The sequence below is a fragment of the Natrix helvetica genome (genome assembly GCF_964273705.1).
Source record: "Natrix helvetica genome assembly, chromosome: 5".
NCBI classification, from domain to species: domain Eukaryota; kingdom Metazoa; phylum Chordata; class Lepidosauria; order Squamata; family Natricidae; genus Natrix; species Natrix helvetica.
In genome coordinates this window covers 25967107-25991251 of record NC_138551.1, presented here as the reverse complement: position 1 = coordinate 25991251, position 24145 = coordinate 25967107, and the positions used below count along the sequence as shown (strand labels likewise).

Here is a 24145-nt window from a genome sequence, read left to right as displayed (position 1 = left end):
AACATGTCTTAGTTACAAAATCTGAGAATAAATAGAAAACTGATAATCAGAACTAGTTCTCTTTTCCAACAAATTTCATTCTACTGCCATATTGTCCAGAAATATAACCTTTAGTATACTATTAGACATTTTGTTCCACTGAAAACAATATGAAGCAATTGAAGAGGGCTGCCAGCTAGGATATGAAGCAGATAGGAACCTGTCCTTTCTCTTAGACACAATTGTCCACTCTTTTGAAGTAAATACATATGTGTTTCAATTATGTAGCTATGCTTAGAATAAATATTTTTTTAAAAAAGTGATACAAGGCAAGAGAAAAATGGAAAAGAACAGCATTCAGAAATTAGAATAGATTTTCTGTAAAGAAGGGGAAATAATTGGTTTTTTTCTGTATATTAACAGCATACTAAGAATACTTTAGACAAAACTGTCTGATGGAGGAATATAATGAAATATGAAGATTTTGATTGTACTTTGGAGTATTAAACTGCCAAAGTGGTATAGCAATACATTGTCAAAATTTAACTTATAAGTTATCAAACAAATTTAAAATGGACATTGAAACAACTTTCACTGATATAATTTATTAAAACTCAGGGTTAAAAACAATAACAACGAAAATCAGAGTGAATAAACTTTACTTTTTCTTCTGTTGGTTCATGTTGACAAGTTCAAAGTTTCTGGACAAGGTTTTTGTTACCAATATTATATGTTACAAATGTTTGATTTTCACTATTGATTTTAAACACCTGAGAATTGCTTTGAGTGCTGTAATTGGAGAGAGAAAAGCCATACAGAAGTCCTTTGAATAAAAATATATAGATTTTTAGGTGGGATCCCCCTAGCACAACTATCAAATCACAGATCATGGTGCTAAAACATGGATTCCAGACACGAATTTGTCTTGATTTTTACATTTTTATTCCAGGATGTCAGCACTATAATTGTTATAACAGACTCTACAGTACACAGCCGAATTGGAGCCCACCTCTCAGTTTCAGATGCTTGTTTTTGTGCCACAGATCATTGCCTTTATATTCACTGCGATTTAGTATCTTAATCATAGTCTTAAATAGAGCTCGCCAAATATCAAAATCAAATTAAAACGTTTCCTGCTTTTCAGAGAGACATGAGCGCCTCAACCACTCCAATGCATTTCATTGCGCATTTGCTGTTTCTAACGCGGCTGAGGATTTTCTAGGCGCAATTGGTATCTTTCTTTAGCGATTGTGCAGTATGGCTTTTTTTGGGCGGGAAATAAAGGATAAAAAAAATAAGGAATAATAAAGGGAGAGCAGTATCGGGAGCAATGCGGTCCCGAAGCAAGTGTCCCCGCGCAAGCCGACCTTCCCCTTGTCAAAAAAGCTCATCCAGGCCGGAGGTATTGCCTTGGAGCCAGTTGCCATGGTAGCAGCAGCTCTGTTCTATTATCGTCCGTCGCCATACTGCTTGCCCCACCGGAGCCAATGGGAAAGGAGAGGCGGGGATTCCAAGGATAAGGGGGCGGGGCCAGAGCGGGCAGGAGGTTTGTTTCCAGAGCCGGTCGTCGGGCGGCCCCAACGGAAAGATCTGGCGTTCAAGCGGCGCTGAAGGCGGAAAGAGGAGGAGGAGAAGGGCAGAGGCATCTCCCGAGCAGAAATCATGTTCGGGCTCTCCAGGGTCTTCGAAGACGATCCCTTCTTTCGGTGAGCAGGCGCTTCTTTCGGTTGAGCTGCGGTGGGGCTGAGCTGGGAAGGTGAGCGGCGGGTTTCAGCGGAGGGGCAGCCGCTGGGTGGACGAAGAGGCCGGGAGGGGGGGAGGGGGCTTCGAAGTCGACCGCGCCTGCCTTCGTGGCTTTTTGAGAGCCAGGCGCATCGACGAGTGTATCCGTGTATACCGAAGATGTGGCGTGCGGAGGATGGGCTTCCAGGGGGCCATGGAGGAGGAGGAGCGACCGCCTTGCTCAATGCGTCGGCGGAGATGCAGCAGCTTTGCCCCCGCTGCCCCATCTCCAGTCCCCCAAAGTTAATAACGCTATGCCTGCATGTTCATGCTAGTAGGATGTGAATGAAGTACAATAAAGCTGGAAGGGACCTTGGAGGTCTTCTAGTCCAGCCCCCTGCAGGAGACCCGATACCATTTCAGACAAGTGACTGTCCAGTCTCTTCTTAAAAGCCTCCAGTGATGAAGCACCCACAACGTCTGAAGGCAAACAGTCCCACTGGTTAATTGTCCTCACTGTCAGGGACTTTCTCCTTAATTCCAGGTTGGTTCTCTCCTTAAGTAGTTTCCAACCATTGTTTCTTATCTTGCCTTCTGGTGCCTTGGAGAATAATTTGATCCGCCTCTTCTTTGTGGCAGTCTCTCAAATACTGGAATACTACTGTCATGTCACCCTTCTTTTACGTCAGTGGTTCCAAACCTTTTTTTGGACATGCCACTTAAGCATCTCTAAAATCCTGATGCCCCCCCCTCCCCCGTGACGTATAATTCTTACTTTATTCAAAAAGTGAATTCTACTCACACAGAGGAAGCCTAAGAGGTCATTAACTGGTTTAAACAAGGTTCAAATTGCTGCCATTAGAAATCGAATTGCCCCCCTGTTGGGTGTGGGCCCACTTTGGGAACCAAAGGTACAATCCCCCCCCCTCCCCGTGTGCACACCCCTTCACTTGGTGGGCCTTTCCTTCACTTGGTGACTTTTGGGGCTTCAGAGTGCATGCCTATGTATTTGTGCATGTGCTTGCATCAGATGAAGGTATACTAGCAAAAGGCAGACTTGGTCTACAGGCCAACTCCCAAAATGGAGAGGATTAGAATTCAAAGTGGTTTTCGTTGTCTTTCCCACCATCGGAACTGACGAAGCTTCTTGGATGAGAAGCAAAACATTATCGTCTTCTTCCTCAAGGAAAAAAAACCACTCTAGTTGCCTTTTGAAAAAAAAAAACACCTTTGAGACAACTATGACCTGAATGACAAAGAATCTCCACAGGCATTTTTGCTCTGTTCTGAAGGGTGCTGGAATTTACATAGGCTGAAATGGGCATTTGAAGCCCCTGTGTTTAAGGTAGACATTTTGAGTCTTAAAAATCCAGCTACTGACCCTCCCAAGGCAAGCAAAACTCTAGGCCAAATTCCTCAGGATCCCACGAGGCTGCAAATTGAATGATGGTAGGCCAAATGCAAACCATACATTTTGCACCTTTGGTGGAAGTCAGAAAGGGCTTTAGGCAATGAAGAGTCTGCTAACTTTTTAAAGGCCTCTTCATGTCTGCTTTAAAGTAAGCGTCTCCGAGGTACATAGTGCTTATTTGCATATAATTTTGTGTAGAATGTAACTGGGTTTGCTCTTCTGCAACCTTCCCAGCATTATGAAACTGCCATTGACCTTCTTCTATGGAATGAGAGAAAGCTGCTCTTGCTGCAGCATTTTGGAGTTCCCTTGCAGATGTTTTACTCTCACGTTTAGGTTTCTAGCTTATATTTTGGTGAGCAATGTTCTGAAACACCACCAAAATAAAAGGTGTTCATGTTCTGAAGGTGAAAATGGCATTTTTATAGACAGGTGCTTACATTTTCTTTCAAGATTTCGGTTTCATTCATGTTAACGCTGTTTGAGAATATTGATAGACAAATACTGATATAAACATATGGGGTTTTTAAAGAAAAACTCCCTGTGGCTTAGATTTTGATTAATACATTCTGAAAATTCAAAGATAAAACTGAATTCTCATATGTTGTGCAAAAAGAGAGGCAAGGTTTTTGTCATATGTTAAGAATAATTGCTTTTAATAAAACATTTCATTAATTTTGCTAAAAGTACCGGTATTTGGAATTCTCAAAGTTTTTGCTGTTTTTTCATCTATGTTGAATTATCTGTTTTTAAAGGTCTGTTTTAGCTCAAGAGCTGTTTTGCCCTGTAACAATCACTGCCTCTTAATAGCCATTGTGAGTGTTTATTAAGTTCTGCAATGTTATATTCTACTAAATTCTCACTATATACAGACATACTGTAAGTATGTATCCTATTAGAAACTTCAGTGAGGCTTTGTTTAGTATCACATTGTAAAAGTAATATTTTAACATCTCAACTGCATTTAAATCTGTTTAAAACTAGATTCCAATAATTTATATTCATGTAAGCTTTCTGCTTCCACAACAAATCATACCGGCAATGAAAATCCATTGTCGTGTTTCTGAGTATGGGTTACTAATTGTTTACAAATATTCTTAAATTGGATATTTATAAACAGTCCTGAAGACTTTTACCATACTTGGAATTGTATGGTGATGAAGCTTTTTATCTATGTGGTCTGCTTTAGCCAAAGATAATTTTCAGATGCCATTTTTGATTTAGCATTTGAGTACTCAGTCAGAAAATAGTTTGTAGTTATTTGAGAAACTGCTTGTCCACTGTAGTTTCCTGCAGTTGTCCTGCTCTGAGTCCCATTGATCAGTGTCATTTGTGGAACTCAAGAATTGGGCCTTCTCGTCCTAATACCTCCTTTTGGGAACAACATTCCCCTGAAATTCTTATTAGCCCCCCCCCCCCCCCGCCTATTCATCATGCCCTCAAGACTAGCTATTCCCCTTGGATTAGAGTTGATGCTGACTTTTAAGTGGTTTGGTTTTAGTTTGACTAGTTTCTCCAGTCTTTTAGGTTTTATACCATTGTATATTTCATTGTTCTTTTGTAAGCTGCCAAAAGTTATGATAAATTTGGTTGTTGTGTATACTGAAGAAGTAATACACACACACACACACACACACACACTAAATTTTGTGGATTAATTTAATATCTATACCCAAATCAGGGTTATATATTAATCTGGTTCATTTCTAACTTTTTCCTAGGAGCAATATGTTTGGCTATTAATTTTGCAGTACTGTAATTTCTCTGCTTAAGGTACAATTGTACGTTAGTTACAGATTATATGTAAGCTACAATTACACAGTAGTTATACAACTTTTGAAATCAGAGGACAGTTTTACTCAATGTCAGCAGCTGTTTTGGTGGCTCTGACAGGGTGTTAAGACTTTATGTCAGTTTTGTTGCCAACTTCTAATGTAATAAAATCAATGGCATTAATCCAGAGACTTGCATGCTCAGACAGGCTGTTTCCTTGGCGTTTAGTCTTCCTTTTAAAACAAAAATTTGTTTAGTCAATGCATAGAAGTCAGAAAGTAACTTGATTCTTTCTTTAAAAAGATTAGTAGACTGAAAATGAGCAAAGGCATATGTGACTCCATATTAAAAAAATGCAGGTTGTTGACTTAATCCACAGTGCTGATCAAATCACTTTTGCAAGTGATATTGAAAAGGAGGACAATTTCCTGTCATTCTTGCTGTTGCCCATGCTCCTTAAAGCTGTGCTCTAAAAGTTGGAGAAGCCACTAAAGTCAGTTCCAAGAGGCCATGGAAAACGTATAAAGGAGAAGAAAGAGAAATTCCACTGGACACAAGGATGTCCTCATACAGAATATTGAATTAAGCCTGGTATTCAGCAGGTTCTGACCAGTTCTGGAGAACCGGTAGCGGAAATTTTGAGTAGTTCGGACAACTGGTAAATACCACCTCTGACTGGCCCCGCCCCCATCTATTCTCTGCCTCCTGCGTCCCAGCTGATTGGGAAGAAATGGGGATTTTGCAGTAACCTTGCCCTGGAGTAGGGTGGGAATGAAGATTTTACAGAATCCTTCCCCTGCCGTGCCCACCAAGCCATGCCATGCCCATCAAGCTAGGTCCACAGAACTGGTAGTAAAAAAAAAAAGAATCCTTCCACTGCTACTAATGTGGATTCATTGTGAATAAGGAGCATGACAACGCTGAGAAGAACCATTCTTATTGGAATTATCATTGTGTGCCTCCTTTAAAAGAAATAGGGACCCCAAACAATGGAGAAGCAAATGTTTTCATAAAGGTTTGAGGTTTGAAATCCTCGGAAACTGATTTGCTATTCAGTTTGGGCTAACTAGGCAGGTCCTTGTCGGTATACTTGGGATGAGTTAAATTGTTACATAAAATGATCTTTCAGAAGAGCAGCATCTCTTGAAGACGAAGGTGAATTCTTAAGGATGGAGCTGGTTGGGTAGCCTATATAATTCCCTTACATAGGCTACCCTGGTGAGGAGACAGGGAAGTTTATCTGGGGGCAGGGAGGTTCAATTTGGGTCTGATGGGATTAGGCAGCAATAAACTGAGTTTGACCCTGATCTCATCTAAAGAACAGGAAGGAAAAGGGCACAACCTTCATTTTGTTTGATAGGTTTATTTTCTCTACCACACTACAATAGCCCTTCTGGATTGTGTCCCCAAAGTTCTAAACCTCTCATTATACTACATCTGGTTTCCTTGTAGTATAATTATCATTCCATTCTTCTCCTTATTTACTTTGAGTTTAAAAATGCATAGCAAGCACTCCCTTGAGCATTTTGGCAAAAATATAAGCATGGCATGGAGAAGCAAAGCAGGTGCTTATGTTCCTATAAATGAATATGCTGGCAATTTGGTTAAATGTAACCAAGATTTAGATATTGTTATAATAGGTAGTAGTGAGTATACTTTTAAAAAAATATATAGTGGGGTTTGCACGACATTAGTCATAAAGACTGTCAGTTTTCTTGCTTTTGAAAGTGGGGGGGCATAGCACCTCGCGGGGGGGTTGGGGGGGCATAGCATCTGTATGAGATTTACATTGTATGGCGGGGGGGTGAAAGGGGGGAAAATTTGTTTGTATAAAACTCTTTTAATAAAAAAAAAGTGTTTAAAGTATAATCTAAATACTTATCCTCATTTTTGAGAAATGCTATTTTGCATTCTGTAGATCATGCAAATTGCTAGCACTACTTCACTGTGGGAGTAACTTCTAAAATGGTAAACTAGTATAAAAGCTTCCTCTGCCTCACAAGGAGAGGATTGGAATTGACAGTCCAGAAATACTGTCTAGGATAAAATTGGTTTTGTAAATGTCTCCCTGATTACACAGCTGTTCCTGGGAAGCTTTACTAGATCTCAGACTGTTTTCTGGTCCTGCCAACTTTTTTCCTGAATAGTATAGACAGGTGCAGAAGCAATTTCCCTTCTGCAAAAGGCTGCCCTGTGAAACTATTTTTGTATAGTTCACTACTGGGACAGTATGTTGTACCAAATCAATGTTCTAATAATTTTTTTAATAGAAATACTATAACATAAAACTAAAATAGCAAAATGGCAGCTTTCTAATATACGTATAAGCACCACCAGTGAAAACAATGTTCTACATCATTTCAATTATATTTAAGTAATGTATTGGAATACACCGGTGTAACTTTTATGGTATTAGTACATTGCAAGGAAAATATACTCAGTTATACCTTTCATTCTGTTGACTTTGAGAATTAAATCAAATCTTCTGTCTTTGTGATTGATTGATTGATTGATTGATTGATTGATTGAACTTCAGTGGATACTCAGATCATGCACAGTCCCTGTTTTACTGATTTTCTTGTTTTAAATGTTCTGTCTTTTAATCTTTCTTGGGTATCATAATGTAAAATGCACCAGTTAACTCTGAAAAACAATGTGATCAGTGAAAACTATGTAAACTCTTTGTAAATAGTGGCTTTTGTTATATGTTTGCATGTTCTCTAATGCAGAGATAGATTTTCTCTAGCTATCCTATTTTATTTTCAGGGATACATTTACTGCCCATAATGAACATGTACGACATTTATTTTCTGAACCTTTTGGGCGAGATCCATTTCTTTCAATTGAAGACCGACAAGGGGGTCTACATCACAGAGGACATCCCAATTCTCAGATGGCCTTGAGAGACAATGACAAGGTATCTCTTTTAGATAATGTCAATTTCAACTTTACAGTTACCGGGGGGGGGGGGGGATCATGTTTTGATGGAGAATATGGAGATTACAAAACTCTTACTTGAGTATTAGATCTGAAGGACTACATTTATTTAAACCATTATTTTAATGCTGATTTTTTTCTTCTTCTAAAGTGGATCTTTTGAATTTATGTCCTAGTTTAATACTACAGGGGTTGAAGGACAGTGCCAAGTTCTGTATTCTATGCACTGGAAACTGATATAGCTTACAGCAGCAGAAACTGTCACTTGCAAGTCAGAAGGGTAACTGCCAGATTTTTTTTTTATTCTTATATTTGTACTCAGGGACATCCTTTGAAATAGAAATAGCCCATCTGCCTTCTAGGCTAGAGTTACTCCTTTTTTTCCTAGATATAGAAAGATCACTCTGCCTTTGGCCTTTTGCTGTTTTGTTCTAATTATAATTATGGGATTGTGTACCTGTAAGAAAAGTACCGGTAAATACAAATACATGTGATCTTTCTCCAACTTTGTTTTTTTTATATTATATTAAATAAATATTTGTTTAATTCCAGAAAACACTATAAAGTGATACATAAATGTATCCAGAACAATACGTGCACTTTGTCTGGCTCTTAATTGTCATTAAATGACAATAACGAAAATCCAAATACGTTTGCTGGCATGCACTTAGATAATATTATTACATGTGCATCACTCTCCAGGGAATGAATGAAACAAATTATTTAGCAGTGAAGTTCACCTTTTCAAAAGGTGTATCAGAAATGTTGGAGCATTCTAATCTGACTAAGTTGGGAAGGACAATACAACAATAACATCCATTTTGAATTGCTCTTAGTATGAATAGATTTAGTAACTCAGTTGCTAGGAGCACATTGCTTCTATGAGTTATTTCTGATTAATCCTTTCTGCTGACAGATTGACTTTGATCAGTTTAGCAGAGAGGCCATTTCACTCCTTCCTGAAACCATGTGCTCATCTTCAAAGGTCTATTCCAGAGGGAAGCCCCAACCTCTGGAGGAGATTTGAGAAATGGACAAAGGGGCAAAGAAACAAGAGGGGTACATTGAGTCAAAGCCCATGATGTGGATGAGTATTAACGCTACCAAATAGGGTTTTTTTTAAAGCATCCAAAAAGAAAAATCTCTCAGATCTTTAATTGAGATAGAATATTGTCAGTACATGTTATCATTGTAACATTTTTTACCTGTCTTTTCAGTTGGAAATTACCCAAATTTACTTTATATGTTTTCAAAGTCAACTCGGTTTCCTCTATAATTAAACTTAATTTGGTAAGGCTTAAAAAAAAGTGTACATCAATTATTATTACATCAGCTCAAAGCAGTGGTGGGATTCAGCCAGTTCGCACCTATTCGGGAGAACCAGTTGTTAATTTTTTAAACAGTTCGGAGAACCGGTTGTTGGAAGAACTCCTTTTGTTTTTTCCCATTTTACAGGGCTAATCCTGTAAGGAAGGCAGGAAGGAAACTCTGGTGTTGTTTCTAGCCTAATCTTTATTGCCCTGCTTACAGAAACTGCCTCTCCGGTTAACCCTTATTACATTGTAACTGCTAAGGCGAAGCGCCCATTGACGTGAGTGACGTTGAGTTGGCCATGCCCATCCAGTCACATGACCACTGAACCACAGCCACCCAGCTGGTCATTAGGGTAGAGAACCGGTTGTTAAATTATTTGAATCCCACCACTGGCTCAAAGCATTTTATAGTCAAAGTCTTGATAACATGTTCCTATAACCTTTATGTTAGTTTAAGATTTGGAGGAATTGGCAAAAAAGGTGAAACTGTCACCAGCATGGAACAGGCAGTTTTGGACAGTCTTGCCGAACATGTAACATACATGTTTTATCTGGACTGAGACCCAAAATATACATGTTCTGGGCACAGGTGTTCCAAGGTGGGAAGAGTAAGAAAAATAATTTAATGCTCCCAGGCAAATGCATTAATTTTTGTGATTGGGCTATTTTGTGTTATGGTAAGGGCACTGAAGAGCATCTCAAACTTTCATAAAATTATGACAGAATTCAAACATGAATGTGGCTATATTAAGAATGCTATTCTTTCTCAGGAACTGGGGGAGGGGGTGCAATCTCCTGTTGTTTGATGTATGTTTACAGCCATTCAGAAGCTGAATGATAGATAGCATTATGCAGCCAAAAAGCTATCTGTTATAGGAAGTAGAATTCTTCTAGTGGTGGTAGGCTCTAAATCTACTGTTCTTCTTAAATTTGCAGTCTTTGTATTACTGCATTCATTTCCCTAGAAAATTACTGTGTTCTAGTTGCTATACAATTAATTCTTTGCTTTCCTTCATTTTTGAACAAAGGAAGCCTGCACCGTTTCCAAGGATTATGGTGCTTTTGTGCATTATTTGGTTTGCTACATTTCTTTTCCTTAAATCAGCTCAACATTTTCACACACCCACACCGCTGCCACCACGCTGGGCTCCGAGCCCAGTGTAGATGCCGATCTGCGCCAGGCTTGAAGCTGCCTCTGATGCTGCTGATCCAAGTGACCATCCATGCCAGGCTCTGAGCCACTGGTGGCATGACAAGAGGTGTGAAAATGGGAAGCCCCCAGCAGCCCTCCCTGACGCACTCTGCACTCTGCCCACCCTCTTGCTTGCCCACCCACTTGGCTCTCCCTCTGGCCAGCCATGGAGCAAGTTGGCCATGTGGATTTGTCCTGTGGCAACTTGGCACCTGTGAGTTGGTACAGGCATTTTGGCGGTAGTGACCTGTCAGTAGTGAGCTAACCACAGTGAGTTATCCTAGACCTAGACCCATGAATAATCCTTTCCTCATATATGTTATAGTAATATTCTCATTGGGCTTAATCACAATAGTGTTTAAAATACCCTTTCATTAAGAAATTAGATATTAATATTCTCCCAAAAAGTATACATTGGAGTTGGCAATTTGAACTAGTCTGGAGTTATGCCTAGGTCTCAGTATATGTACCATGTAAATTCTCCAGTTTGATTGTGTGTAAGGAAAAATTTTCAGTCATATGATTAAAATTCGTATTTGCTTCAGATTTTAATTGTAGAAGTCAGTTATGCTGAGTAAAATGAGATTTTTAAAAAATATGGGATGAGAAGAATATAACATGAAACTAGAAAGGAGTAGAGGTAAGAAATGTAGGCTTTGCAAGGGAATAGGCATAGATAAATGACTCATGAAATCGAAAGAATAAGCTATAAATTAGTAGAATTGTTGAGTAATGCTACTTGTAAACAGTGTTCTGTAAGTGCATTGTATATGAAGTACTGTGAATTTGCTGAAAACATGCAGAATGACTAGTATAAACACATTTTTCATGTGATGCTTTAGTATAACTATATCCTTCACCCATATTTCTGGACATTCTGGTGTACTTCTAATTTATTTTTTTAAGGGCTTGTAGACTTCAGTTGCAAAACTCTTAAGTGGCATACAGCATTCTCCTTACATAATATATGTTGCTTCAAACAAACAGAAGCTTGGCTACCTCTATCCAACTTTCCACAACTCCTACTAATTTCTTCTGAAGCCTCAGGTTCTGTAGTCATTTAGTCTGACTGATAGTTTTTCCATCCAGTCATAGTTTAGATTGTTCTCTGTGTTATGAAAGTACCTGCATTCAGTAGTATTTATAGGCTAATCTTTTTATACCTGTACTGGCAAGTAACTTATTTGTAGTGAATTTATACACTACAATATGCTGTATATTGTAAGAGATTTACTCAATATGTCTTTTCAATGACCTTTGAATCTGCTGACATTGTTAGAATTCCATGACTATTTTTGTATTTTACATGATCTTTGATCTTACAACATAATTTGTTTGCCTGCAGACTATTTCCCATATTTATTTTAATTGTTGTGATCTGCAATTTTTCTCAGCTCGCTATAATTTATTAATTAAAATTTGTGTCTTGAAGAGGAGAAAGTATATTGATATATTCAAAGTTTCTTTTTGAACTGGCTAGTTTCCACTGAATCTACATGGAATTGAATATTTGGAAACATTAGTCATGTTTAAAGTGCTTAACTTAATACTTCAAAGCTAGTTAGAAGTTTTTTTTAAAAGATAGATATAAAAGCTTAAAGTATAATCATTCATTAAGCATGTCTATTTCAGTTTCAAATGAAGCAGAAGCTGCAATGTTTGTTCATACCAGGTGAAAGTGTAGTGCAAGTTGTAACTATAGTTTGAAAAGAAGCACATTGAGAAGAGGTGATAACGTTCCCTTCCTTCACACCTGGCACGTAACAGACTGCCTTCATGAATGCCTCAGGTGTTGTTTTGTCCCAGAGTATCTGAATTCAGATGAAAACAAAAATGAAACTCAGCTCCTGGATTATAAGAAGCCTGGAGATCTGTTTGTTTGTTCAATTTCTATGGCTGCCCATCTTAGTCAATGACTTTACAATTCAAACATATATGTTACTGTTAAAAATATTTAAAAACACTTTAAATAATAAAACCAATTAAAAACACTGAAAAGATCCAAATTAAATACACATAGGAACAAGATACTTGGTCTATTAGCAGTATAGCCAGTAAACAGGGTCCTTGACACATTTCAACGGCCAGACCTGGGAACATAACCAGGTTTTTAGGACCTTACAAAAGAGTAAGAGGGTTGGGACCATTCTGATCTTCAAAGTGAAAATGTTCCATAGAACTTGGGCTACTGCAGAAAAAGCTCATCATCTATCTCCACCAGCCAATATTCTTTGGCTGACAGAATAAGCAGCATATCCATTCTACTCAACTTGGTTGAATGGATAGAGACTCTTGAAAAAAAAGTGATTCCATCAACTGCCCTGGACACAAGCCTTATAGGGCTTCCAGCATCTTGAATTGCATCCAAAAACACATCAATAATCAGTGCAACTCACATAGCAATTGTGTTATGTGTGCCATGTATCTGGCACCATCCACACAGTTGCATTCTGCAGCAGTTGAAGTTTCCAAACGGTCTTCAAGGACAGCCCCATGTAAAGTGTGTTGCTGTAATCTAACTTGGAGGTTACAAGAGCGTGAGTTATTGTAAGTAGGGTCTCCCAGTCCAGGTATGGGCGCAACTGATGCACATGAAGGTGTGCAAAAGCCCTGCTAGCAACTTCTCCATCTGTTCTTCAAGTAGGAGTCACAAGTCCAGGAGGACATCTAGATTGCACACTAGGTCTGTCTGGGATAGCTCAACCCCATCCAGAACCACAGATGGAATAACCTTGTTGCAGTGGTGGGTTCCAGATCCCGTTGCAACCAGTACGGTGCAATGGAGCCAGGCGCTCACCACATGCATGCACACAGCACACACGCAGCACACGCATGCGTACCCACCGCCCGCAACACTCCAGCTGCTCAGCGGAGCATCGCGCAGATGCCATACACACTGTGCACATGCGCAAATGCCCCAATCGGCTCAAATAGCGGTAAGGAGAGTGGGGGTGGGTGGGGGGACCCTCCGGAGCACTGTGCCGGAACGGGGCGTACCGGTGATATCTCACCACTGCCTTGTTGGTGATGGTGTTCCAAATACTCGCAGCCTCTATGTCTTGCTAGGATTGTCCCATCCAGTCCCCCAAAGCCTCCAGACACTGATATAGTATGTCCACAGCATCACTCACAAGGCGTGGGATAGAGATATAAAGTTGGGTGTCATCTGCATACTGATGATATCTCACCTGAAACCAATGGATCACTCACTTAGCAGCCTCATATAAATGTTATATAGAAGAGGAGAAAGAGCTCTGAGGCAACCCACAAAATATGAGCAGTGACTGGAACAGACCCTGGAGAAAGGAGACCCAGCACAGAAATTGCCCACCCTCAATTCCCTAAGATGGCCCAGAAGGATTCCATGATCAATGGTATTGAATGTTACTGAGAGGTTAAGAAGAACCAGGATGGATGCACTGCCTCCATCCCGCTCCCGCCAGAGGTCATCCATGAGCAAAATCAATGCTATCTCAGTCCAAAACCCTGATCTGAACTCCAAGTGAAAAGGGGCCAAATAATTATCCTCATCCAGGGTTCTCTAAAGCTATCATGTGATCCTATACCATGAAACAGTAATAGATTCATGATTTTCCTATCCCAGTTGTTAGACTGTTTCTTATCGCCCCTTTTATTTAGAGAGGTTGCATGGATGATCTATTTGCCCTCGGGTTTTTCATGTTTAAGATTGAGTTGGAGAATTTCTTGATTTTAATCTATGAAATGTGTAGCCTTCTCCAACAAAAATATTGCAGCAATTTACATAAGTTGATGTTTTTCTTACAGGCGATGAGCTGTTCCCTTATGCCTTTTAACAGTTTTGGTGGCATGGTTAGTATACAACTACAACACAAATTTAATCTGAGCATGCCTATGTTCCACTTGAATTTTTGAAGCCATAACTATTTCTAAACCATACTAGTGCAACAATTTTGAATGAACTGGTGCTTCTCTTTCAGGGACCAAGTTTTCCATTTATACCTTTTGGCACTTTTGGTGGCATGGTCAGTATACTAATGACAAAGATTACTAAGATTTGGTGGTATGGGCATTGGGCATTCGTACTCTTGTTACTTTTCATTTTAGTTTTTTTTCTTTTTGTCCATAAATAAGCCTCAAATTTATCATTTTTTTTCTTACTTATGTATTTTCTTCTCTTTGCTGAATGAATCTTTTTTAAAAAAATGCTATATTATTATTATTATTATTATTATTATTATTATTATTATTATTATTTCATTAAACATGGAACTCAGTCAACTGAACATTTAAAAATGAATCACAAATATCATTGTCTGTGATGGTTGATACGGGTTGCTGCCGTATTATTATTATTATTATTATTATTATTATTATTATTATTATTATTATTATTATTATTACTACTACTACTACTACTACTACTACTACTACTACTACTACTACTACTACTACAACTACTACTACAACAACTACTACTACAACAACAACTACTACTACTACTATTATTGCTATTATTAGTATTAAAAATAGGATAGGATTGTTCCAGTTGTAGTATTGTTCTCTTTTTTTCCCAAGGGATTTTAAGAAAACTTTATGGAGTGCATTGGGATTATGAAGTAGTAAACATAATTTAAATTTAGTTTATACTAAAATATATCTGTAGGTGGAAATTTATGAATGTTTGAAGTGAATAGGTTTTTTTAAAAAAGGAGGTGTGAATAGGAACATTAAGGTTTTAGTTAAAAAAAAGATGCAGGAGTATAGAAATGGGAATTGCATGATTCTTAGCTAGCTTAATAATACAAAACTTTTGCTTTTTTATGTGGTGAAAATGTTGAAGGTAATAATAAGAAGTAAACTTGATGATAGAAAATGTGCAGGCTTCTTTCTTATTTTAATAGCAGATTTCAAGAAAGTTGAGTCCAGATGCACTCACATTCAGTCGTATTTAAAGGCCATAATATTAATTCTGCAATTTATATGATCTACAATTTTTCTTTTAGGCCATGAGTTTTCCGCTTATGCCTTTTGGCTGTTTTGGTGGCATGGTTAGTATATTACACATACATACTCAATTTTTGCGGGGGGTGGGGGGGGTGATGTGGACATGTCTATTTCATTTTTTCTAAAACTAAGCATCTTGTATTTTGCTTTATAAGTGCATTTTTGTATGCTTGTTTCATTTTGTGAAACTGTTTTTGTGTCTTTTTTTCTTTTCTTTTTGGGGAAATCATTGTTAAATACCTATTTAGTGTATGTGGAGATTAAAATGATGCTACAATTTCCAAAGGCTTCTATTATCTTTTATTTCCCTTTTATATATAATAAAGCTATGACAGGAATAAAAACTCAACTTCCAATGACTTTCTTCGTATTAATCTATATTATATAGTGAGACTACATATATTATTAATATATTCATAATATACAGTAGTTATTTGTGTCATTCAACCATATCTTCCTAAATCATTTCAACAAATGTAAAACAAACAATATATATACTGAGCAGGTAGCAGTTAAAGCTGGGGTCAGTTAGATATTCAGGTCATGGGCTCTTTGAACATATTTTGGTTATTTTGTCACAGAACAATTCAAGCAAGCATATTTGCTGCAGGGAAAATATGATTTTATTTGTCCTTTTTGAATCAAAGTAAGACCCAGCCTTTTCTTTTCAAGGCCATTATAAGGAATGTGTGACTGATGCTGTACCAGGATGGTATCTGAAATACATTAATTGATGAGAAAGATCTCTTTGCTTCTTTCTTTTGGGCCTGCTCAACGGCTTTTAGCATGGAGTTCAATATAGGAGGACTTATATTGTTTGAAAAAAAGCAGTGAAGATTTTGCAAAGTTCTCTTGCATTTCCTATTACAATACTCTAATTTCTGTGAACATTTCTGGTACATATATTACTGTAGTTTCTTTCTAAAATACTTTCTAAAAATGCAGCACATTAGTCTGTTTTTTCCTCCGTAGCAGAATATCAAAATATTAATTTACTCTTCCATAATCAACTGTATGCAGTGTATATTGGCCTATACTTTTTAATGAAGACTGGAGGAAATCTAACTTAATATGGCCAAGATATCGTTTGAATATCTCTGTAGGCCTTTTGCTTCCATTTTTAATTCTTAAATTCTTTTTCCAATTTCTTCAGTTTCTCTCAATGTTTTTTTCTTGGGCATATTATTCATATATAAATGATTATATGATCTTTATGTAGCATCTTATGAGGCTTGTTAATTGGTAATACAAGAAATATAGCACTTAGCCACAACCAACAGTATGAAAGAATGAATGCCTTGTTCATTAATTGGATTTTCCCTCTAACTGTACTAAAGGTTCTCAAATTTCAGAGCAGGTTTAGGAGAAGGAATCTGTCGTCATCAAAACCATTCTGTCAGAGAAACATTATTAGATGTAATTCCATCAATGGATTCCTAAATATTGCTTGACTTTCATAATTGCAGATGATAATTTAAAAGATAGAGACTTTATTACCTAATGAAAGTTGGGAAGTCAAGTTATAAATCAAAATTACTATTTATGATTTTTGTATTTTTACTGTCAGAGAAAAAGGAGTTAACATTTCTTCCGAGGTCCTGAAAGAATAACTTATATACCTGTATTAGGAATGGGAGACATCATTTTTGTTCTAATCAAAATTTTAAAAAAATGCCACAACTGCTATAGTCCTGTTTTTTATTTTCAACTATTTGTTCCCTTCTCCTATTTCCTCTCATCCAACTTTCCAAATTCTATGACACTCCAGTACTGGAAAATATAGAAAGAGAAAGAGGATGAGAGAAAGAGAGAAAGATTAAGAGTGCACATGCCAGTTATTTCAATGAGTTGGATGCTCTTTGGTTTCATTCAGGTTTCTCCATTCGTGCTTTCTTGCTTGTTTCGTTTTGTATGTGAGCCATACATTTACATGCTAATGTTTTCAGTGAGTTTACTGGGATTCCTATAACATTTTCCCTGCTTTTGCAGCCTTCCCTGTGGTCTGTAAAGGTGTTAATGCTTTGGCTGGACTGTTAGTAACATGTGATAGCAGTGTAAACAGAAGTCATGGTTACCGCATTCCGTTTTAGACGATGGAACTGAGTCAACAGTGTGCCATACAAATGTTGTGCTCTTGTCATTAGTCTGTATCTTCTTTCACGTATAATTGTATTCCTAAATTGCATATGCTAAATCACAGAAGAGAATCTGGTTTATGGAGCTCTTAAATTGATCCAGGTGTAGGCAGCTATTCAAGTAATCTACACAAAAAAAGAATCATTTTTTTTTCCTGCACATGGCTAACTATAGTAAGATTTCATTTTGTGTTCTTTAGTAAGATGCATAATCAGCAGTGATAAAACAGAAACAAGACTTTGGCACTGTATTCTAAATTTTGTTTCTTGTAAGACAGATTACAGTGATATTTCAATTCACCTAATGGTATAAACTTGTTTTTCGTATGTTTGTGAAGTAGTTATTGTTGTCGTAACTTGTTACTTCATTGAGAACTTAATGGCTGGGAAATGAGTTTAAAAATCTATGAAATCGTATTTGGATTCAATTTTACTTAACGTTAATAAGGAAAGCCTTTCTGATACTTCTATTGACATGCATTTGTATGCCTGACCCAACAATTTTCTCTAGGAACATATTTGACTAAGGGCCAAACTAGATATGATGTTGACTGTCCCACAGTTTGAAATTTCACCTACTGACAAAACTTGGAAGTGACACTTTAGAAGATATGGCTTAACATATTCTAGCAGTCTATTCTTACACACTACTTTGTATTAGCTTAGAGAAATTTCCGGCAGTTCGTCTTGTGTGACTACAGTTTGAATTGAGAAGAGTATAATAGCAAAAGCGGAGTGTTTCATAAAAGACCAAGCATCACTCATGTTTTGTTTTATTTTTTTAACCGTTGTTCCTCATAATTGCTATACCTTTGCCCTGTCTTCTGATGTCTGCAAAAGTAAGCTTCTCCCCACCTGTACATGAATGAATTGTAATAAAATATCTGAGTTTTGAAGCATTTTATTGTTTCTATTTCTTCCTCTCTGTTGAAGCAGAACATGAATTTTAGAAATCCATTCTTTGCAATGGACAGAATGATGTCAAACATGAGAACTGGTATGATGGACTTGCAAAGAAATTTTGTAAGTTGTTAAGTTTTTATGTTCACTTTGTCATGAATATTATTCATTAAAATAATAGGAAAAAATAGATTTCCTTAGAGCAGGAGTCCTCAAACCCCGGTCCGTGGCCTGGTGCGGGGCTGTAGCTCATTCTGAACCAGGCGTGGAAGTGGTGAGAGCGCACATGCACAGCACAACCATCCCCTCTCCTCCTCCCTCCTCCCACTGCCACTGGTCTGAAAACACTGCCTTAGAGAAAGAGGTTAGCAGTGCATTATTATCAATCGTTAGTTTTTAATTTCACTCTAGTGTGCTCTCTAATGAAGGAACTGTAGAGCTTATCTATATTTCCTGTTAGAATCATTTTCACAATGCAATGTGGTTCTCTCTTCAGTTTCATCCCCCCCTCCCCCCAATGCTGGCCTTAGATATATCTAATTGATACATTAAAAATGGATAGAAATGCCTATCCAGCCATGCATAGTTGTATTAGTTTTTGACTGTTTGCCAGAAAGAAAGAAATTAGTTCTGAAAAACTTTCTTTCAAACTATACTAGAGTAAACTCATTTCCAGCATCTGACAGTTCCAAAATCAGCTCTATTAAATTAAACTTGTTTGCCAAGTGAATGGGCAGTTTGTATAATACAATACAATACAATAGCAGAGTTGGAAGGGACCTTGGAGGTCTTCTTGTCCAACCCCCTGCCTAGGCAGGAAACCCTATACTGTTTCAGACGAATGGCTATCCAACATCTTCTTAAAGACTTCCAGTGTTGGGGCATTCACAACTTCTGGAGGCAAGCTGTTCCACTGATTAATTGTTCTAACTGTCAGGAAATTTCTCCTCAGTTCTAAGTTGCTTCTCTCCTTGATTAGTTTCCACCAATTGCTTCTTCTCCTGCCCTCAGGTGCCTTGGAGAATAGTTTGACTCCCTCTTCTTTGTGGCAACCCCTGAGATATTGGAACACTGCTATCATGTCTCCCCTAGTCCTTCTATTAAACTAGACATACCCAGTTCCTGCAACCGTTCTTCATATGTTTTAGTCTCCAGTCCCCTAATCATCTTCGTTGCTCTTCAGAACATTTTGCAGGCCTGGGATATTAAGTCAGTTCTGTCGATGTGGGTTGCCACAGTATTCTTACAGGATTTCTCTCCCCCTCCCCTTCAGCCAGAAGTGGTTTGCACCTGTTTCGGGCCGGATCAGGCAAACAGATAGTGGCAATGTTGGGAGGCTCCACCTACCCGCCCGGATGCTTCTGCGCATAAGCAAAAGCGCTGAGCGCACACAAACCGGTAGTAAATCCAATGTGATCTATAGCTTTGTGATAGAGGATTGCAAATATCCATTAAATGTTAGCTTCCATTCTGTACTCTTAATTGTAGTTTTTACTTGTTTTCAAATTACTTTCTTCAGGATAAAATGGCAGTTGATCCAAATGCTCACTCATACAGTTCTTCCTCAGTGATGACCTATTCTAAGAAGGGTGATGAACCGCCAAAAGTTTTCCAAGCTTCAGCCCAGACACGGACTGCTCCAGGAGGGGTACGATAATATTTTGGGAATCCTCTCCTAACTAATAATAGTACTACTCTAATTTGGCATGTGCTTCTAACTCAGTAGGCAGAAATGTATTATTATGCAAGAGGACAAAACATTGGAGAATTAGTATAAAGATTTGAAATGAAAACGGAAGTGATGGTGTCATGTTTAAAAAGCCCCTTCATTGCCTTGCTCGTCGGTGTTGCCATCTAATTTGGCTAAGACATTTGAATTTGAACCTTAACAGTCAAGTTCATGAAATATAGCATGCAAGCAAGATAAAACTGTTGAAAATAGCCCACAGTAAATCTCTTCAGAGCTCAACCAGTACTTCTTTATCAAAAAGCTTCTAATAATATACTTACGGGCATGCTGATAAGTAGTAGCCAAGATTGTCGAGATAGTTAGTGTTCCTTTCATGTGGCAAATAGCAGAACACTCTTTATCTCTGTAGCTGAAAATTTCCATTCACTGGCTATATTTAGGTGAGGTTATGATAGTTTTTGAACCATTCTCATGAAACAATGTTGAAACATTAAAAGACTGGAATTTGTACCTAGTTTCTCTATATGTGAATCAACATGCATGCTAAGGCCATAATTCAGAGACATGATTGTGCATGCAATTGAATTGTTTTACGTGTGGTTTTTGCTGCTGGAGCTGCTCTCTTCCACCTCCACCCTCAAGTATAACTTCCGCAGCATAGTGAGTGAAGTTTTATATATGTGCTCATGGTGTATGTACTTCTGCACTTGACATGTTTATTTTGTGATTAATTTAGGCTTCATAAATTAATTTGTGATTGATTTAGGCTTCCTATATATGTTTCCATGATTTGTAAAAAGTTTACTTGAAATAAGAAATCCAGAAGGCTAATTAGGATGTATTCTTCTTATTACATTTCTTACTTGTTTGTTTCTGCCTTAATTCAGATTAAAGAAATCAGAAAAGCTTGTAGAGATTCTGAAAGTGGGTTGGAAAAAATGGCCATTGGTCATCACATTCACGATCGTGGTCATGTAGTTCAGAAGGCAAAGAACAACAAAACTGGTGATGAAGAATTGAATCAGGAATTCATTAATTTAGATGAAGGTAATTAGCCATGGTGCTGGACTCCTCCTCCCTCCCCTCTCTCTCATACGATCACCTGTCAATGCTGTTTAGAAGGCGCCATAAGCATATACCTGCATAACTATAAAAATGGTGTATTGCGCATTCTGTAGATAATGATGTGTTTCTTATTAGTGCAAAATATTGAGAGATATACATACAAATATATGCACACTTTTGAATGAAGAACTTTATAATTTAAAATTGCAATTGTTTGCCAGGAGAAGCTCATGCATTTGATGAACAATGGCAAAAGGAGATTCTGAAGTTTAAGCCCTCTGGAGGAAGACACAATATAGATTCCCCAAAACATAGAAGTATTCATCACGTAAGCAAGGAGGATGCTCCAAGGAGGTATACAATGTATTCTTTCTTGTTTTGCCTTACACTGTTTTAAGAGAGAGAGTCAGAATTCTTTAAGATGCCATATGTGTATAAGGATTCTGTTAGGTAATTGATATGCTTATTTTGCAGGAACACATTCAACTATTGTGTACCTTAAGCATCCTAATATAAAAATATTGGCACTAATTGTCTCCTGGTTAGTTCAATTAAAACCTACACAAAATATCAAAATAGAAAATCTGTGGGAAAACAGTATTGCCCAATAAGGATAAGGAACATGTCCTACAAACGTTGATTAATTACAGCCCTGGGTATCCCTCACTATTTAATTGCTAAGACATTAGCAGCATCTTGTGTACCACAAATTCTCCACTCCTTTATTAGTGCAGGCCTGGTCCCCTGCATTTTTGTTTCCCCCAGATGTGAATGACTCCATCTTCATTGGATTACAGGTGACACAAATTGAGTTGGAACATTGCAAGCTTTGCAAGCCATCTGAAAATCTGAGAAACTGTGACTAAATACAACAGTTGTTTCTTTAATGCATAATTAAAGATTTTTCTCAATATATTCTTTGCTTAGCTGATGTTAAAAGTAAAGGTAAAGGTTCCCCTTGCACATACATGCTAGTTGTTCCCGACTCTAGGGGGCAGGGCTCATCTCTGTTTCAAAGCCGAACAGCCAGTGCTGTCTGAAGACGTCTCTGTGGTTATGTGGCCGGCATCACTAAATGTCGAAGGCACACGGAATGTTGTTACCTTCCCACCAACGGTGGTTCCTATTTTTCTACTTGCATCTACTTGCATTTTTGAATTGCTAGGTTGGCAGAAGCTGGGACAAGTAATGCGATGCTAAGGATTCAAACCGCCGAACTGCCAACCTTTCTGATTGACAAGCTCAGCGTCTTAGCCACTGAGCCACCATGTCCCTGATGTTACAATGTAAAAAATAAACATCAAGTATTCCCTTTTTGTTATCTTTCTTTTTTCAGGGAGAAGATGTCCCCAAGAACAGCAATAGAGGGACCGAGGAGACCCGTATCTTCTCTTGAAAAACTCAGTGTCAAGGGATCACATGTTCCTCTCAAACCCAGCAAAAAATAATTGTGTTGCTTTTCATGTTAATATTGATGTCTTGGGAGAGGACACAATAATTCTGGATCAACAAATAAGACCAAGCTCTCTGTTCCTAGCATTAGTGACTCTTTTTTTTTTCCTTTTGACTACTGAATGTTTATGTCAGTTGCAGCTCTTTGGTAACACTTGGCTCTGAACAGTAAATGAAAAACACTTGAGACTGAAAAGTACTTCATGACTTTTAAAAAGAAAATGTGAAATGTTACAGCTATTTTCATTAACACCAACTGCTTTAACGAATATGGGGACAAAGTTAGCATTACAAAGATAGTACCAGGTTTCAAGGACTTTAAATAAATGCATTGTTTGTAACTCAAGAAGCAATACTAGTATGCTTTTGGCAAAAGGCCAGTTTTTTGAAGCCTAGACTACTGTTGAACTGCAAAGTCATTAGCCATTACATAATAAACATAATGTCTATTTTCTTACTATCACTGAAGTCTACCCAGAATTAGTTTTCCAATATATTACATAAACAGAATCAGCACCTGAGTTACGTTTTGGGTAGACAAAAATAATATAAAAACAACAACAACCCATCTAAACTAAAGCATTTCACTAAGGGGAATTCTGCCATCTTTGAATAAAATATTTAACCCATTTTGGTTTCTTCAGATTTGTAAAAAGCAAAATATATTTATTCTGCTTTGATTGAAAGTTTTGTTTCAAATTATTGATTTCCACATTCTAATTATTATTTTGATAGGAAAAAGTACTAATTTTTACAAACAATCATTTATAATTAGAAACATTGTATTTTTTTAGGATTGGGTCAGATGAAAAGCAATGTAACAGTCATAGGGCAAACAGGAATTCAGCAGAGAAAGTGGTAACTGAAACTCATTTCCATTTTCATATTCCGTACTACAGCAAAAAGGTGCACAGCTGACATCAGGTGATGGAGAATTTCTGAATTATCAATCCATTTTAAGACTGTTTTTAGTGCCACTCTCCTCCTTTCTCTTGAAGATATTTTCCTCTTGTTCATAATTATTTTGTTCATTTACTGATTAATTAGTTCATTTTCATGATTGAAGCTAGAGATGTAAGTTTTGCAGTAGGAAAAATATAAAAATATAGGATTACTGAATGTAGTTGTCAACATGACGATTTAAGCAATTCAAATTGATAAAGCATCTTTTAATGCAAAGTCATATTAAAACATGAATATTTGGATTCTTTGATTATCAAGGCTTGTTGGTATAGATATTGCTGCTCTGTAGGGATAACTGGGAAACATTATAGTTTTGATATCTAATCTTCTGTGTTAAAAGTTCTAATATTGTGATATCTTATTAAACATTTACTAAGTAAAATATATGTACCTCTGCTCTTTCAAGGTATGTAACTTAGATATGTATATGTATGCCATTCTTCATACTGAATAAACACTATGCTATATTGGATTGACAATTTTATTGTCAAATTTCAAGAAATCAATATTTCAAATTTCAAAGAGAGTTCTTCATTAACATGCACTTTTTTGATAATAAAGAGCTATTCAACAAAATGTGCGTGTGTGTTTTGCAGAAAAACGGAACAATGCAGTACTGAAATTATA

The 24145-nt window shown here is 37.4% G+C and overlaps 1 protein-coding gene across 8 annotated transcripts; it reads left to right on the top strand.

The window, feature by feature from the left end:
* Positions 1-1499: 1499 nt before the first annotated feature.
* MLF1 (myeloid leukemia factor 1) lies at positions 1500-24094 on the top strand. Of its 8 annotated transcripts, none has more exons than XM_081955597.1 (10): positions 1500-1685; positions 7652-7802; positions 14114-14158; positions 14287-14331; positions 15313-15357; positions 18385-18471; positions 19868-19996; positions 20926-21085; positions 21325-21457; positions 22440-24094. In XM_081955597.1, exons 1-10 carry the CDS (start codon positions 1642-1644, stop codon positions 22549-22551), a joined length of 951 nt encoding a protein of 316 aa, XP_081811723.1. In that variant the 5' UTR covers positions 1500-1641; the 3' UTR covers positions 22552-24094. The 8 variants fall into 8 exon arrangements, with proteins under 8 accessions (XP_081811723.1, XP_081811722.1, XP_081811727.1 ...); XM_081955596.1 differs by having other exon boundaries at positions 18382-18471; XM_081955601.1 differs by lacking the exon at positions 14114-14158.
* The last annotated feature ends 51 nt before the right edge of the window (positions 24095-24145 follow it).